Source organism: Salmo trutta, chromosome 31, assembly GCF_901001165.1.
Source record: "Salmo trutta chromosome 31, fSalTru1.1, whole genome shotgun sequence".
NCBI lineage: Eukaryota > Metazoa > Chordata > Actinopteri > Salmoniformes > Salmonidae > Salmo > Salmo trutta.
This window is the reverse complement of record NC_042987.1, coordinates 23,350,588-23,369,912: the sequence shown is the minus strand read 5'-3', so window position 1 is coordinate 23,369,912 and position 19,325 is coordinate 23,350,588. Positions and strand designations below refer to the sequence as shown.

The following is a 19,325-nucleotide window of genomic DNA, read 5'->3' as shown; positions in this document are numbered from 1 at the left end:
GTGACCTAGTGTACTGGAGTTACCTCTGTTTTGACTGGGCAGATGCTGTAATAAAACCCAGGGCTGATGTTTTTTTGTTTTTTTTAATCAATACTGACAGTTTGTTTGGTCCATCGCAAGTCGTCATAATATGTGGACAGATGGCGACTGAATACGGGTTATTACTGTAGCCTATAATAAACACCTATAAACGTATTGGCGCGCAAATGCAGTCGACTATCTCATATTGCACTAGTGGGCTACCAGATGAGCAGCATCTTCAATGGCTTTATTTGGGTATTTCCAATAAAGGGGTCAGTGGTACTGCGCATTTTTGCCTTCCCCGATATCATACGCTGCATTGAAATGATCAAAAATCATCTTTAACCATGTGACAGAGCATAGGCTATGGGGATTTATGCGAAATAAGCGCAATTTATTTTCCCGAACAAAACAACCCGGAAATGTGTGCTTTGTCAGCGCATTCCCCCTCGCTCCTCTTCCTCTCCGTATTGAAGTGAAGCCCTCGAACAGAAAGGAAACGGGGATACGAAGTAGCGGTGATGCGGGGCATGATGGGTCTGAGATTGCTTGTCTCGCTCGCGTGGATTCTTGCCTTCAAAGCTGCTAATATTCAAGGTGTGAATGCCGACGAGGATCAGTCCCAAGATATGGAATGCAAAATGAAAAGCGTCACCGTGTCTGCGTTGCCGTTTTTGAGAGAAAACGACCTCAGCATCATGCATAGTCCGTCGGCCTCCGAGCCCAAGCTTCTGTTCTCCGTCAGAAATGATTTCCCGGGAGAAATAGTCGTCGTGGACGATCTAGAAAACACTGAACTCCCCTTTTTCGTCCTAGGTGAGTTCGGATGATAGGCTGCAGTCTTGATGTTCAGCATCCCCACTTGCCATGCCCATGTTTCATAAACGGTCAATTATTGTTATTAGAAGATTATGTCTGCCATGTCCATTATTACACGTGAGATGAGTTTGTGCAATATAATACACACTAGGCCTGGCTAAGATTGCTATATGCTATAATCATTTCCACGGTGTACATTGAGTTGGCTACATGCCGACAATGAACCTACTTCAATTGCTAATCAGAACTGTAGACATATGCATGGCAAACATAATCGAGCATAATGACTAGTAATACTGAAATTACATGAGCATTTTACAAAAACTTAGCTGGTTTCAAGGTGATGTGCTACCAATCATTAGCATTGATGTCTGAAAGTGCAGGACGCGAGCCTATTGATAATAAAAGTATAGCCTACTACAGTATATCCACTAAAGTAAATTTAAGGAATGTATGTGAAAATATTCAATATTTGCGATCCTATTACCTCACTGAGATTAGACATATATGTGTTTACATGCTGGTGGAGTTAACAGGTGTAGCACTATATCACTACAACCTGTGTTCTTTACAATGTATAGACTGGCCTACTGTACATATTCTCCATAGTTTTACTTTTTTCAGATGGTAGACTCAACTCTGTAGAATAGCCTTTAATGATACCCACTCCATATATACAACAAAATATACGTTTAAGTAATGTTCCTTTTTACATGTTCACAAATGTAGGCAATGTTTTGTTTTTTTAGCAAACTCAAGAATGCTTTGAGAAGGAAAGAACATAAGCAGAGTGAGTGGCGTTCACTTCAGAACTCTGGCTGCTGTCCATGGTGCTGATTAGAGAAGCGCACAACTGCTATAGTTCTATGGGACTCTTCGAATGTGGACTTTCTTTTCATATGGCAGGACTGTGCAGTGAGGGAGTGTGATATGGGACTAGGTATGCATCCCAAATGGCACCTGTGCCTTCAGAAACTATTCATACCCCTTCACTTATTCCACATTTTGTTGTGTTACAGCCTGAATTAAAAATGTATTAAATACATTTTTTTCCCTCGCCCATCTACACACAATGCCCTGTAATGAAAAAGTGAACACGTTTCTAGATTTTTTTGCTAATGTATTGAAATTGAAATACATAAATATCTAATTTATATAAGTATTCACACCCCTGAGTCAATACTTTGTAGAAACACCTTTGGCAGCGATTACAGCTGTGAGTCTTTCTGGATAAGTATCTAAGAGTGTTGTACACCTGGATTGTGCAACATTTGCCCCTTATTCTTTAAAAAAATTCTTCAAGCTCTGTCAAAATGGTTGTTGATCATTGCTAGACACGCATTTTCGGGTCTTGCCATAGATTTTCAAGTAGATTTAAGTCAAAGCTGTAACTTGACCACTCAGGAACATTCACTGTCTTCTTGGTAAGCAACTCTAAGTGTATATTTGGTATTGTGTTTTAGGTTATTGTCCCACTGAAAGGTGAACTGATCTCCCAGTGTCTGGTGGAAAGCAGACTGAACCAGATTTTCCTTTTCGATTTAGCCTAAGTCAAGCTTGTATTGGATTTGCCCCAAACATAACAGTATTCTTACTTTAGTGTCTTGTTGCAAACAAGCTTATTTTCACTCTGTCAATTAGGTTAGTAATGTGGAGAAACTACAATGTTGTCGATCCATCCTCAGTTTTCTCCTATCACAGCCATTACACTCTGTAACTGTTTAAAAGTCACCATTGTCACGGTTGTCGTCGGTGAATGAGGACCAAAATGCAGCAGGTACGTGTATGTTCATTTTTAGATTTATTAACTTTCAAAACAAACAAACCACGAAAACGAACGAACAACAAAACAGTCTGGCAAAGCCTAGGGCTGAACACAGAACAATCACCCACAAATCACAAACACAAACACACCCTTATATATGAGACTCTCAATCAAAGGCAGATAGACAACACCTGCCTTCAACTGAGAGTCCCAATCCCAATTAACCAACATAGAAACACACTCACCAGACTAGACATAGAAATACATAAACAGACTATAAACCAAAACCCCGGAAATACTAAATCAAACACCCTTAATCAAACACACCACCCTGAACCACATAAAACAAATACCCTCTGTCACGCCCTGACCAAACTACAAAACAATTAACCTTATATACTGGCCAGGACGTGACAGTACCCCCCCCTTAAAGGTGCTACCCCAGAAGCACCTTAACAAAAAAAAAAAATACCCCCAAACAATACCCAAAAGAAAAATTCCCCCTTACTAAAGGGAGGGAAGGGAGGGTGGCTGCCGTCAACGACGGCACTGTGCTACACCCCCCCTCCCCAACCCACCTATATTGGAGGCGGCTCAGGTTCTGGCCGTTCCAGGCAGTCTGGGCAGTCTGGCGGTTCAGGACAGTCTGGCAGCTCGGGACGGTCTGGGCGGTCTGGCAGCTCGGGGCGGTCTGGGCGGTCTGGCCGCTCCGGCAGGTCTGGGCGGTCTGGCCGCTCCGGCAGGTCTGGCCGCTCCGGCAGGTCTGGCCGCTCCGGCAGGTCTGGCGCTCCGGCCGCTCCGGCAGGTCTGGCCGCTCCGGCAGGTCAGCGCAGTCTGGCCGCTCCGGCAGGTCAGCGCAGTCTGGCCGCTCCGGCAGGTCAGCGCAGTCTGGCCGCTCCGGCAGGTCAGCGCAGTCTGGCCGCTCCGGCAGGTCAGCGCAGTCTGGCCGCTCCGGCAGGTCAGCGCAGTCTGGCCGCTCCGGCAGGTCAGCGCAGTCTGGCCGCTCCGGCAGGTCAGCGCAGTCTGGCCGCTCCGGCAGGTCAGCGCAGTCTGGCCGCTCCGGCAGGTCTGGGCAGCTCCGACGACTGTTGACTGACGGGCAGCTCCGACGACTGTTGACTGACGGGCAGCTCCGACGACTGTTGACTGACGGGCAGCTCCGACGACTGTTGACTGACGGGCAGCTCCGACGACTGTTGACTGACGGGCAGCTCCGACGACTGTTGACTGACGGGCAGCTCCGACGACTGTTGACTGACGGGCAGCTCCGACGACTGTTGACTGACGGGCAGCTCCGACGACTGTTGACTGACGGGCAGCTCCGACGACTGTTGACTGACGGGCAGCTCCGACGACTGTTGACTGACGGGCAGCTCCGACGACTGTTGACTGACGGGCAGCTCCGACGACTGTTGACTGACGGGCAGCTCCGACGACTGTTGACTGGCGGGCAGCTCCGACGACTGTTGACTGGCGGGCAGCTCCGACGACTGTTGACTGGCGGGCAGCTCCGACGACTGTTGACTGGCGGGCAGCTCCGACGACTGTTGACTGGCGGGCAGCTCCGACGACTGTTGACTGGCGGGCAGCTCCGACGACTGTTGACTGGCGGGCAGCTCCGACGACTGTTGACTGGCGGGCAGCTCCGACGACTGTTGACTGGCGGGCAGCTCCGACGACTGTTGACTGGCGGGCAGCTCCGACGACTGTTGACTGGCGGGGCTGGGGACACGCACCTTGGGCTTGGTGCGGGGTGCTGGTACTGGGCGTACCAGATTGGAGACACGTACCTCAGGGCTAGTGCGGGGAGCTGGCCTGGGGCTCCATCCTTGCCCCTCTTCACAGCCCTTGTGCCCCCCCCAAAAAAATTCTTGGGGCTGCCTCTCGGGTTCCCTTAACTCTTCCATAGCCCTGGACACGAACCTCCTTAAATCCGCCCATGTCCATCCATCCATGCTGTTCTCCTGCTGCTTGGTCCTTTGGTGGTGGGTGATTCTGTCACGGTTGTCGTCGGTGAATGAGGACCAAAATGCAGCAGGTACGTGTATGCTCATTTTTAGATTTATTAACTTTCAAAACAAACAAACCACGAAAACGAACTAACAACAAAACAGTCTGGCAAAGCCTAGGGCTGAACACAGAACAATCACCCACAAATCACAAACACACCCTTATATATGAGACTCTCAATCAAAGGCAGATAGACAACACCTGCCTTCAACTGAGAGTCCCAATCCCAATTAACCAACATAGAAACACACTCACCAGACTAGACATAGAAATACATAAACAGACTATAAACCAAAACCCCGGAAATACTAAATCAAACACCCTTAATCAAACACACCACCCTGAACCACATAAAACAAATACCCTCTGTCACGCCCTGACCAAACTACAAAACAATTAACCTTATATACTGGCCAGGACGTGACAACCATCCTCTCTGACAACTGAGTTAGAAAGGACACCTGTATCTTTGCAGTGACTGGGTGTCCAAAGTGTAACCATCCAAAGCGTAATTAACAACTTTACCATAATCAAAGGGATATTCAATGTCTGCTTTTCAATTTTTTTACCCATCTACAAACAGGTGTCCTTTGCGAGGCATTGGGAAACCTCCATGGTCTTTGTGGTTCAATCTGTGTTTGAAATTCACTGCTTGAATGAGGGACCTTACAGATAATTGTATGTGTGGAGTACAGAGATGAGGTCGTCATTCAGAAATCATGTTAAACACAATTATTGCACACCGAGTGAGTCCATGCAACTTAAATGTTTTTATTAATTTGTAAAAATTTCAAAAAACATAATTCCACTTTGACACTATGGGGTGTTGTGTGTAGGCCATTGACCAACAAAATCTCAGTTTAATACATTTTCAGTTAAGGCTGTAACACAACAAAATGTGGAAAAAGTCAAGGGATGCGAATACTGTCTGAAGGCACTACTTTATGGACCCTGCTCATAGGTAGTGTCATTGTTCCACCTGTCACCAGAGTGCGGTAGAGACATTAACGACACTCAGGTGTGTCCAATTTACTCATTATGATTTCCCTGTTAATGGGCTATGTGGGACACTAGCGTGCCACCCGTGGCGCACCCTATCAACAGCAGGTGCATTTCAAGAGCGGCAAATTTGATTCCAAATAAATGTCAAAATTCAAATTTCTCAAACATACAACTATCTTACCCCCTTTGAAAGATAAACATCTCCTTAATCTAACCACGTTGTCCGATTTCAAAAAGGTTTTACGGCGAAAGCATAAAGTTAGGTTATGTTAGGAGAGTACATTAACAATAGCTGTGTGTAATGTATTGTCAATTCAAAGACAGGCGTCACCAAAACCATAAAATCAGCTAAAATTATGCACTAACCTTTTACAATCTCCATCAGATGACACTCCTAGGACATTATGTTAGACAATGCATGCATTTTTAGTTCTATCAAGTTCATATTTATATCCAAAAACAGCGTTTTACTATGGCGTTGATGTTCAGGAAATCGTTTCCCTCCAATAACCGGCACTCAAGTCATCACAACAAAATAATTAATTAATATTAGAAAACATTGGTAAAATATTATATTGTCATTCAAAGAATTATAGATTTACATCTCTTGAACGCAATCGACTTGCCAGATTTAAAAATAACCTTACTGGGAAATCACACTTTGCAATAATCTGAGCACTGCACCCAGAAAAATACGCTTTGCGATACAGACTAACCGCCATGTTGGAGAGATCTAAAATCGAAAATACTATGTAAATAATCCATTACCTTTTGATTCTCTTCATCAGATGTCACTTCCAGGAATCCCAGGTCCATAACGAATGTAGTTTTGTTCAAAAAAGCTCATCATTTATGTCCAAAAAGCTCCGTGTTGTTAGCACATGATCTAAGCCAGCTGGACTTCACTTCACTTCACGAACGGAAAAAATATATTTACGTTCGTTCAAACATGTCAAACGTTGTATCGCATAAATCATTAGGGCCTTTTTTAACCAGAACATGAATAAAATTCAAGGCGGACGATTGGGTTCTCTTTTAAAACGTTTCGGAATGAGAGTACCCAACATGAACTCGCACGCCAGGTGTCTAATGGGCCATCACTGTTCCAAGGCTTTTGTTCAGTCAGATCTCAGAGTAGAAGACTCAAAACACTTTGTAAAGGCTGGTGACATCTTGTGGAAGCAATAGGAAGTGCCAAAACATTCATCAGCCCCTTTGTTTTTCAATGGCATAGGCTTAAAGTCAATTCAACACATCAGGTATCCACTTCCTGTCAGAATCTGTCTCAGGGTTTTGCCTGCCAAATGAGTTCTGTTATACTCACAGACACCATTCAAACAGTTTTAGAAACTTTAGGGTGTTTTCTATCCAAACCTGAACAATAATATGCATATTCTAGCTTCTGAGTTGGTGTAGGAGGCAGTTAAAAATGGGCACATATTTTTTCCAAAATTCTCAATGCTGCCCCCTAGCCCGTAGAGGTTAAGAGAAGTGTGTTTTCTGTTGTCCTTTGCAGAAGTTTGAATTGTTTACCGTGTGCATTCGTTTCCTGAGTGCGGTCGTTTCCTGAGTGCGGTCGTTTCCTGAGTGCGGTCGTTTCCTGAGTGCGGTCGTTTCCTGAGTGCGGTCGTTTCCTGAGTGAGTTTTCGAGACTTAGTGTTTGTTGTTTTTACTGTGATCCTGCAGCTACCGTTTCTCAGTAAAGAATTATGTTTATTCTTAACCACTGATTCCTCGTCTGATCTCTTCTCTGCACCTGGGTCTTAATCTTACCACGTCACAGCAAGCTTCTGCCTCAACATGGACCCAGAGATCACCCAGATCCAGAATGCTATAACCCAACAAGGAGCAATGCTGAGGCAGCAGCAAGAACAACTCTCCCAAATATCAGACCCTCCAGGCACTTATCGATCCCCTCTAACCACGGGCCCAACCCTAACCCAGGAGGAGCCAATGCCCAAGTCTCATCGCCCAGTGCTACAGCTGTTGCCGTAGTTCCTCCAGGGAACCTGCACTGGGAACCCAAGATCCCAGCCCCAGAGCAGTATGACATCCACCCTGGAGAATGCAAGGGGTTCCTCACTCAGTGCTCTCTGGTTTTCGAGCTACAGTCCTCCTCGTTCCACACCGATCGGGCCATGATTGCCTACATCATCTCTCTACTCTCGAACAGCAGCCACCATCCTGCAGCTCCATATTAGCCTTCACTGCCGAGTTGCGATGAGTCTTCAACCACCTAGTCGGCCGACGAGAAGCGGCAAGCCGACTGATCAACCTCCACCAAGGGGCCAGACTAGTGGCTGACTACGCCATTGAGTTTCGCACCTTTGCCACAGAGTGGGTGGAATACTGAGGCACTGGTCACCTAATATTCCGACCGGGAAACCCTGTTTTCGTTCAAAGACCAAAAAATAAAAACATGGTGTCGGCTCGTGCACGCGCCTCAGTCTCATTGTTCTCAGATCGACCACTATCCAAATGCGCTACTGTTTTTCAGCCATGGCCTGCAAAGTCACCATTCATCGTTCTGGCGCCTTCTGAGAGCCTATGGGAGCGTTAGAAAATGCCACGTTATGCCAGAGATCCCCTGTTTTGGTTAGAGATGATCAAGAAGGCCAAGAAATAGTCAGAGAGAGCGCTTCCTGTTTGGAATCTTCTCAGGTTTTGGCCTGCCAAATTAGTTCTGTTATACTCACAGACACCATTCAAACAGTTTTAGAAACTTTAGGGTGTTTTCTATCCAAATCAAACAAATTATATGCATATTCTAGTTAATGGGCAGGAGTAGTAACCAGATTAAATCGGTTACGTTTTTTATCCGGCCGTGCAAATACTGGTTAAACACCCGAGTTGCCACTGAGTATTTAGTCGAACTCACCGGCAGTCTTCCAAGCATTGGTCAATGACACGCTTAGGGATATGTTGAATCGGTTCATCTTTGTTTACCTCGCGACAACCTGATCTTCTCCAAGACCCTTCCAGATTACATCCTGCATGTCCGCCAAGTCCTGAGACTCCTCCTGCAGAGTGAACTATACATCAAGATAGAGAAGTGTGAGTTCCATATATCCAAAGTTTCTTACCTGGGCCATATTATCTCTATCGCCAGCGTCCAAATGGACCCCATAAAGGTAAGGGCGGTCACCGACTGGGCCCCATCCTGCCTCACTCAAACAGGTCCAGTGGTTCCTCTGGTTTGCCAATTTTTACAGGCGTTTTATACACAACTTTGGCGCGCTGGCAGCACCTCTCACGGCCCAGAACCGTTTTTGCTGGACCCCCGAGGCTGACAGGGCATTCAGGGAGCTCAAGGGACGTTTCACCTCCGGACCCATCCTTGTCCAACCTGTTCCCTCGTGGTAGAGGTGGACGCCTCGGACACCGGAGCAGGGGTGGTCCTTCCACAGCGGAACAAGGGGGACAAGAAACTGCACCCATGTGCCTTTCTCTCCAAGCGGTTCTCACCAGCGGAACTCAACTATGATGTAGGCAACTGGGAGCGTTTGGCAGTTAAGTGGGCCCTTGAGGGGTGGAGACACTGGTTGGAGGGGGCACCTCATCCTTTCGTGATCTGGACGGACCATAAGAACTTGGTCTCCCTTCAAGAAGCCAAGAGGTTGAACGCTCAACAGGCTAGGTGGGATCTGTTTTTTAACAGGTTCGATTTCACATTAGCCTATTGCCCGGGATCCAAGAATCAGAAAGCAGACACCCTGTCCCGCCAACATGATGTCTCTAACGAGGAGAGGGACTCCGAGCCCATCACCCCCAGCTCCCTTATTGTGGCCCCAGTGATATGGAGTATTGAGACCACGGTCCGACAAGCCCAGACCCGAGAACCTGACCCCAGTGGGGGACCCACTAACAGACTTTACGTTCCGCGATCAGCCTGTTCCCAAGTACTAAAATGGGGACACTCCTCTAAATTAACTGGGCATCCAGGGGTTAAACAGACACTGGAGTTCCTGAGGCGTGAGATCCTTTGTTGTGGCCTGTTCCACTTGTGCACAAAACAAGTCCTCATGATAGCTACTGGCTGGGTTGCTCCAACCTCTGCCCATCCCCAGCCGGCCCTGGTCCCACCTGTCCGTACACTTTATCACAAGGTTACCTCCATCCCAAGGGCTTTCCACTATCCTGGTGGTCATTGATCAGTTCTCCAAGCAGCCAATTTAATATCCTTATCCAAGTTACCCTCAGCGAAGGAGACCACTGATCTCATGATTACCCATGTCTTTCGACTACACGGACTTCGCCAGGACATTGTCTCAGATCGTGGGCCCCAGTTTGTCGCACGGTATTGGAAAGCCTTCTGCTCCCTCTTGGGGGCGTCGGAGAGTCTCTCCTTGGGATTCCACCCACAGTTGAATGGGTAAACGGAGCGGGCCAACCAGGAGCTGGAGAAGTTCCTCCTCTGTTTTGTCTCCACCAGGCCAGCAACTGGAGAAAATTCCTCGTCTGGGATGGAGTATGCTCACAACACACTGCCGAACTTGTAGAGTGGCCAGACGGAAGCCGCTCCTCAGTAAAATGCACATGACAGTCCACTTGGAGTTTGCCACAAGGCACCTAAAGGACTAAGACCATGAGAAACATGATTCTCTGGTCTGAGGAAACCAAGATTGAACTCTTTAGGCTGAATGCCAAGCGTCACATCTGTAGGAAACCTGGCACCATTCCAACGGTGAAGCATGGTGGTGGCAGAATCATGCTGTGGGGATGTGTTTCAGCGGCAGGGACTGGGAGACTAGTCAGGACCGAGGGAAAGATGAACGGAGCAAAGTACAGAGAGATCCTTGATGAAAACTTGCTCTAGAGCGTTCAGGACCTCTGACTGGGGTGAAGTTTCACCTTCCAACAGGACAATGACACTAAGCACACAGCCAAGAAAAGGCAGGAGTTGCTTTGGGACAAGTCTCTGAATGTCCTTGAGTGGCCCAGTCAAAGCCCGGACTTGAACCCGATCGAACATCTCTGGAGAGACCTGAAAATAGCTGTGCTCCCCATCCAACCTTACAGAGCTTGAGAGGATCTGCAGAGAAGAATGGGAGAAACTCCCCAAATACAGGTGTGCCCAGCTTGTAGCACCATACCCAATATGACTCGAGGCTGTAATCGATGTCAAAGGTGCTTCAAAAACAACTGAGTAAAGGGTCTGAATACTTATGTAAATGTCATATTTCCGTTTATAAATTTGTAAATATATCTAAAAACCTGTTTTTGCTTTGTCATTATGGGTTATTGTGTGTTTAATCCATTTTAGAATAAGGCTTTAACGTAACAAAATGTGAAAAAAGTGAAGGAGCCTGAATACTTTTCGAATGCACTGTATAGTGTGATACTATAAAGTGAAGCCTTTGGGGAACAAAATACATTACAAAAGTGTATCTGTTCAGAACGCATGGCCAAAAGAGTGAGACAACAAATCCACATCAGTGGAGGCTGCTGAGGGGACGACGGCTCATAATAATGGCTGGAACGGAGATGGAATGGTATCAAACACATGGAAACCATGAGTTTGATGTATTTGATATCATTCTGCTCCATCCATTACCACGAGCCCGTCCTCCCCAATTAAGGTGCCACCAACTTTCTGTGATCCACACATTAATGGAGTCTGCTCTGTAAGTCACATTGCAGCACATTTGTGGGAGGGGTCATGTACCAGCTTTGTTAGCACTAACATATCCTACTCAAAACAAGGCATGCTATATCATTGCTGTGTTTGCAATCACATACAGTATTTCCATGCTATTTAGTAGGCTTAACAAGTCTGTGTGATTGTCATCATCATGTAGTAATGAGTCTGATGGTAGAATGCCTCACTTTAGTTTGCTTGAGGCAATATTGCTTGAGGCGAAATTGAGTATGACACCACTGTACAATATCCAGGATTTCTTTTCATAACCCATAATGACAAACTTCCCATTTCCTGCCGGTGACTAGCATAACCATAACATGATGCTGCCACAACAACACTTGAAAATACAGAGGATCAACAACATTGCATTCACTCGACATTACTGGCCTGTATGATAAAGTGAAAAGAAGGAAGCCTGTGTTAAAAAATCCACTTCATATCTGTTTTGTTGCAACATAGCCGTTAAGTAATTCTGAAAAATAATTGTACGTTTTTGGTCAAATCCAATACTACACAACACAGAGTGAAACGCTCTGTATTTTCAAGTATTGTGGTGGCAGCATCATATTATGGTTATGCTTGTCACCGGCAGGGACTGGGGAGTTTGTCAGGATCAAAATGAATATGAAAGGAGCATAGATTTTTCAGCAGGACAACACACAAATGTTAATGCCAAAGACAAACCAGAATGGCTTTCCAAGAGGAGTTGAGTGTTCCTGAATGGTTCAGTCTCAGTCCTGCCCTAAATCAGAGGCAAGGTTAGAATATTGCTGTCCATTGATAATTCCCAACCAAATTCACTGAGCTTTTTTGACAAAAACAATGCATATACAGCTGTATGTTGCCCTAAGAGTTGTGAAAAGTTGGTAGAATCATATAAAAATATTTTCACAGCTGTAATAGCTGCCAAATGTGCTTCCACCAAGAATTACCTCAAGGGTGTGGGGACATATGTAATTAAGACATCATTCGGTTTTTCTTTCACTTTTTAGATTTCATTTTAAGGCAGCAAACTGTGAAGGCTGCACTGGGTGTAGACTTTCACCAGGAACTGTATATCAACTTCACGTTATAGCAGATAGAGCTGTTATGTAACTTTGTCCTCAGATGAGCTAATAAAGTCTCCCTTTGGGGGAGAGATTTTTCTGTATTTGCTCTGGCAGCCGCTGATCATTCCCATATGCTGAAAGGCACCACATGCAGATTAATTACAAGTCCTAATATGAAATAATGGAATCATTTGGTCCAGTATAACCTACCTTTGGGGAATTAACATTGGTTCACACGATCCCATCATTATGAATATGCATGGGGATATTTTATTAATACATATTCGAGTATACACATGTAATTGAGAGCATTTGCAAAGTTGTGCGTGCACCCTGATATCAATAATACATGTTTAGTCCAGAGTTCAATCACTATCCCAAAGTTGTGGTAAGAAGCCAGTTGGCATTTGAGGATTATTTGACAAAGAATTTATTCTTACCTATCTGCTCCATAAATTACTAGTAACCCACTCTTCTGTGTGCTTTTGCAGTTCTGTACAGTATGTAGAATGTCCATTCCTACCCAGGCTTGCCAATGTATTGTTTTAATTCCAAATGTTGAACAAAAGCAGCAGATCATTTTAGTTTATTTTCCCTGTTAGTTGGCTTTTATGATTATGAGTAGCAATAGAAATGTGATAACCGTTTTACCATTACTGGGTTTTACACAGATTTAAAGGTAATCAGTACATTTCAGGATGCACGCTGCTTCAGGTGTTTACACCTCCATCTCCACACTCTATTAATACTTAATGTAGCGTAAACAGAACACATGCAAGGGTTTGAAGCTATTTTTAATTGGATATAATGGGTTCCCTTTCAATATTGCCCTGTGTGCACAAAATCCACCCCACAATCACACACACTGACAAGTACTGGCACTCATGCATAGTACAATACATACAGATGCAGGATCTTAATTTGACCTACAATATATTGCCACAGCAAAATAATCCTGCAGCAATATGATTTTAACTTTTAGTCCATAATGTTGCTTGATCGGTGGTTAGGCTCTGAGCTGGCCAAAAATAGGCTACATGAAAGTGTTAGTGTGGGTTTTCTGTGAATTTATTTATTTATGGTGCAAGAAAATTCTCAGCAACAAAAGAGGGATCAAATTAAGATCCTTCATATGTACACCCCTTCTCCGATCCACCCACACAAAGACCACAAAGGTTTCCTTGCACATACCAACCTCTGATTGATATATATATTTTTTTTTAACCAAAATACTTCTTTCTGATATAAAGAAGCAGCAAAGCTGAGTTGGAGTCCAGGCATTTCTACAGCGATAGAGAGAGAGCACAGAGAGATTGTGTGCCAGTGAATGGTTTCCATGACAACGTGAGCTGGTGCTTAGACTAGTCCCTTGAAGAGAGGTGATGTTTATCTCCCCACTAGGAGGGGGTAGCAGCAGTAGCTGTGGGAGCACCTTTGTTGAAAATCGAATGCTAACTACAGTGTGTGGATCTCCATTGATTAGCTGTAGATCTTGCATGGTTTCTGGTGTCTTTATGTCTACCTGAAAATGATCAAAATCAAGATTTAAAAATCTAATTTAATATTAGCTATAGTTCTAAACCAATATTCAAATCATATATCTATTCTAAATGCGTTGGCGGTGTTGTATTCATATGTTGGAAATTATCCCAGTCAAGCACAGCATGTGAATTAATATTGTGCTGTCATTAGCAAATATGTTTTGTGTCTGTAGACTGCAGTGTCTCAGTAGTATGTCGATATAGTTGCCAAACTGTATTACTGCTTTTATTTGACTCTTGGGTTAGAAAGGCTCAACTGGGTGCAATGAAAGAAGATGACATCTATATGCAGGCTCACATGTACTGTACTACTGGGACAAAATTCTGGACAACCAAACAGAGCAGCAGTGGTTAGGAATATTTTTGTCCCTTGGAAAAAGTTATGCAGTCTTGTAATTTATGGCACTTCACGAACAGTAGCCTTCAGAGTTATTTTTTAAAGATGAAGCGGTTACAAGATTAAATGTAGAAAGGGTTATTTGGCTCATCTCTTCAATTAGAACCAGTATCCAGAAGTTTCTAGGTTATTGAGGGTAAGACACTGCTCCCCCCATCCTTATTACACCATCCTCTTCGTACAGTATAAGTGAATCTTCCGTACTGACCTGGACATTCCCTGTGATCTCACAACCCTTGAAGAAGACATTAAAGTCATTCCAAGACATAAATAGGAACGAAGCACAAAATTGTGTTATTTCTGGTACCAAAATGTCAATCAAGGCATAAAAGGTTTCCAATGTGAGACACCATTCTCATAAAATGCGGGAGTCTAATTCACATGCAGTCTACTGTGTAATGAGATTATGGACCTGATTGGCTTAATGCCCCAAGTAGGGTAATGTTCTCCAGATTATGAATGATTAGAGAGGTTTTGACATTTATTTGAACATGACACTGAGCAATTTAAGTTACATTCAGTGGAGTTACTCAATTACGTTTATATTAAACAGCCTAATGGCAAACCATTTTAACATCAACCTAAAGAGTAATGTATTAGTAGTTCATACTTTTTGCCAATACTGAATTTTGTACTTTTGAAAGTAGCACGCACAAGTTGGTGACTTGCGGCAAAAACTTTTGAGTGACACCTGAGTTTGGCGCAATGGGAGTGACCCTTCTAATACTGGTAGTGGGGAACACACTTTATTTTCTTGCACTCTCCAAAGGATGACTAATTTCAGGGCTCTGTTCACTCTGTCTGGAAGCTGATCTTGCAGTCTTACTATAGGATACAGGTCTATCTTTTTCAGGCGGAGACTTTTTCAATTTCCATCCACTTAAGCTACTTTGAGGGCTGACAGAAATGTTCTGTATGGAATTCACATTTTTGCACTGCAGTGCTAATCATGGAAATCCTTTTTCGACACTGCTGGGACACTTGTCTGACCGTGTCACAGCCGTAAAGATAGTATGGAGGAAGTTTAAGGTGACCTTTTCACCATAGCACACTAGGGTTATCGCTATAGAATGGTAAATGTAATGTATGTCAGCCATGGCATGTTAGTTAAATATTTACAAGGTGGTAGTTTTTCAATTATATAATATGCCATCTTCTTGGCCAGTAATTGCTCTCAGGAGGATCTTAGAAACCGTACAGCTATATCAATCAATTTTTCAGCAGTTGTCACAAAGTGCTCATACAGACACCCATCCTAAAACCCCAAAGACTCCAAACAGCAAGTTAGGAAGAAACCTAGAGAGGGACCAGGCTCTGAGGGGTGGCTAAGTCCTCTTCTGGCTGTGCCGGGTGGAGATAATAAGAGTACATGGTCATTAAGGCCAGATCGTTTCCTCAGGATATTCAAATGTTCATAGATGACCAGCAGGGTCAAATAATATTCACAGTGGTCATATAAGGTGGAACAGGTCAGCACTTCAGGAGTTAATGTCAGTTAGCATTTCATAGCTCAGCATTTAGAGGTCAAGACAGCAGGTGCAGTAAAAAGAGAAAGAGAGAGCGAGAGAGAGAGAGAGATGGCAAACAGTTAGGATACTTTGTTTGACAATGACACCCTCTGTATGACAAGGAGACCCTCTGTGAGATTAGTTTTAGGAAGGCTTACACCCAAACCCCATTGCCAAGTACTCCACCTAATGTACACAGTGTTCATAAACAATGAATGCATACAGTATGCATTGTACTGCTTAGACATCCTGGATCCAGTTACTGGCAGTTATCTTCCATACAAAATAAGAGTTGTAGTGGGATTGGATGGTTGGTGAGAAGTTAATAGTTGATTTTTACACTAATGAATGGCAATGCGGTGCCAACACAATTAAGCTGAAAAGATTTCTCTGTTGTTTACCTCATTCCCAGAATATTTGATGGTAGTAAATAATTTGTTTCCATGCTGCCTTCAATGTTATTTATTCTATTTGGATTACAAATTGAAAATGTACTCATGGTTTAGGTATTTTAATCACAATCAAAAGTAATTTGATTAATAAGACCTCCTTCCAGAAAGTAAAACAATGTTTATCTACCCGTTTATCAACCTCCTCTAACTAGAGGTGAAGTGAGTGAGTTTTACATAGAAGTGTACACAGGTTAGCTTCTTAGGGTTGTCTGTCTGTCATTAGGCTGCAGTGTGCAACACTGACAATCAAACTCCAGGTGAGAACAGTGAGGGAGTGATAGCAGGAACTACTTTGTCAGAGAAGTGGTAACTTATTGTCAGTGAGTCTTGTCTGAACCTTGGCTGGGGGTGGCTGATACTGACTAGGGTCTGTCGGATTGCACTTTGTGCCTCTTCTAGTGCAAGACACAACCAAGCGATGTACTATTTTTCCGATTTGATAAGTTGTTGTCTACTGCTACAATGCTAGTCGAGGGAAAGAACAATTAGGCTTGTTAGTAAGTCGTTATGTCCAAACTTAAATTAAAGGTGAAGCAACATGATGAAACTGTCCTGTTGAGAAAATGCTTAATGGGCCTTGTTATTACTGATGGGTCTGAAGGACATACAGTATGGATGGTTCACTATGCTTACTTGGGAGTTGGCAAGGATCAGAAACATAATACAGTATGAGTCATGATGTATTATTTATTTAGTTGGCTTGAGTTTAGGCTTAAGAGCTTTGCAGCATACCTGGCACATCCATATTCAACTGTTTGTTTCGCAATAGTGGCTCTGGCTCTGCATTTATACCCTGACTTGACCAGCTCTATTACCTTTTATGAAGTATATTGCTTGCTATTCTGCTGGAATGATGAAGACCTCTTGAACTTACTGCAGTGCCTTCTACAGCAGACTGTTGTGTCACCTTCACACTCACCTAGTACAATTGACACCTGACTCTATGAGGGGTAATGTTATGTGAGAAAGTATTATCACAAATCTTGAACCTCTCTGTACTACTTACTGTAAGCTCTGATGAATGAAGCAATGTGAAATGAACCATGCAGAATTATGTTATGTAACACTATATTGTTTTGTTTGATAAGAAACAATAACTTTCTCAGTTGCCATGGTTGGACTCTCAAAGAACTTGCTTGAGCTTGCTAGATGAAAGGCTGTCCAGTGGGTCAGTTCTGTATACCTGCGTGGGCTGGGTTGTTCCCGTAGTTACAAGAATAAATAAAGTTAAACCCTATATCATATTGTTACTAATTCTGACTTTGTACTGTACCAAAGCTTTGCTTGATGATTATTTTAACCTTGACAATATTTTGCGAAGGATTTACCAAACATTGATTTGACAGACTAATTTGCATTTATTATCTGCATACATTTTCTTGTGATTCATAGTTCTCCCCTGACAGAACAATGCTTTTAAAAAAGGATCTTGAAGAGGGAAAGTGTTTCAATGGACATGCTAGGGTCCGAAAATGAGATAAATAAAACCATTTCTAACAGATTTTGACAAATGGACAGTGTTTTTATGAGGTTTACAGTTTGCTGGATGTCCTCTAGTGCTTCCATTCAGACCTGGCTGTTCCATTAGAGCTCCCTTTTCATCATGGCAATGGGTTTAATGGACAGAGGACCCTGCAACGTTGCCAGAAGGTTAAATAGATGCCCATAGATCTCTGAACACACGGTCATTATATGCTCCCACAATCCCACTACAGCTCGTGAGGTTGAAGCAATCACGATCACAATCACGGCGTGTCTCTTAGTCTTTCAGAACCATGTTTGTATAGCTTGTTTGACATCACCTCTGCTCAGTTTTTGCCGTAATTCATCGATTTGTGTATTGATTCAAGAGCACCTCATCAGATGCAGGGAAACCGATCCTTAATTTATACACATCATTACTATTCTACAATGCGGTCTTCGTTCTTCGCAACTTACGCAACCATTGTAATCAGATTTTCCATGCATACACAAAACAGTGGAAAATGTATAGTTCCATTCTAATCAGCATATGATTTTTCCACTTACAGAATCTGGCTGTCATTATTTTGTTAGATTTACAAACAAACACTTTTCTGACTGCCATATGTGTTGACAGATGTTATCAACAAGCCCCAGAGGAGGGAAGGCAGACAGCCTGTCTCCATAGCTGAAGATGAGAAATTGTATTTTTTGGAATGTTCAGAACATTTGCATTCCCCTCATGATTCCATTCCAGCGCCATCCTCTAATACAAGGGTGTCAAACAAATGTTGCCCCGGGTGCCGTATTCTGTCTTCAACGATTTGTTATACAGTATTTCCTCGCTTTCAAAATTTGCTAAAATGTTTCCTCTATCCATCGTTTTTGGAATTTTTGATGCTAGCTTTCATTTTAGTGATTTTTAGCATGCTGGACACGGTCACGAAACTGTATGAATGTAGGCCCATTATCTTTAATACACCGTTTCAATTTGTGGTTAGTCATTTTAAAGTATATTAAGTTAATGTATCCCCACACTCTATTTTCTTTCTCAATTTTTTTACTCAAACCACAAGCGGGCCGGATTGGATCCCTTCGCTGGCTCTATGCTTGAAACCCCTGCTCTACTACAATGCAGGAGATTCACTGATGCTCATACATCTTTCGAGACGGCAGTTCAACTTTTACGGTTAAATTAATCTGAACGTTTCTAGCACTTTAAGGCAGCATGAACAGTGTTTTCTTTACAATACAAATATTCCATAAAAAAGATACATCTAAATACTCACCACATGTTATTATATAGACAGCAATAGCCCAAAAATATTACAATATTTGCTTTAGTGGATTTCTTTCAAAGCTGTCCCCAACATTCTGTTTTACTTTATCCGATTACTTTACACAGTATGAGACAAACTTTACCATTATTCCAGGACACTGCACCCATGCTATGAAACAATGATTCATTTATTTACAAGACCATTACATATCATTAATGAAGAACAAATTAAGTGGCGAAGTAACCTCAAGAAAATAAGTGCTTTACTTAATTACTTCAGAAATGACATTTTAATAATGCTAACAGAAGGACTAGACACGCAATCAGGAAGCCATTAAGTAGATGAAGGTAATCCAGAAGGACTGAAATTAAATTAGAAA

At 43.3% G+C, this 19,325-nt stretch overlaps 1 protein-coding gene across 9 annotated transcripts in view; it reads left to right on the top strand.

The window, feature by feature from the left end:
• Positions 1 to 240: 240 nt before the first annotated feature.
• astn1 (astrotactin 1) overlaps positions 241 to 19,325 on the top strand; it is a 266,863-nt gene continuing 247,778 nt past the window's right edge. For all 9 annotated transcript variants that reach the window (XM_029725719.1, XM_029725716.1, XM_029725713.1 and 6 more), the window contains exon 1: positions 241 to 837. In XM_029725719.1, coding sequence (XP_029581579.1) covers positions 543 to 837 — 295 coding nt within the window. In that variant the 5' untranslated portion in view covers positions 241 to 542. The remainder of the gene's footprint in view (positions 838 to 19,325) is intronic.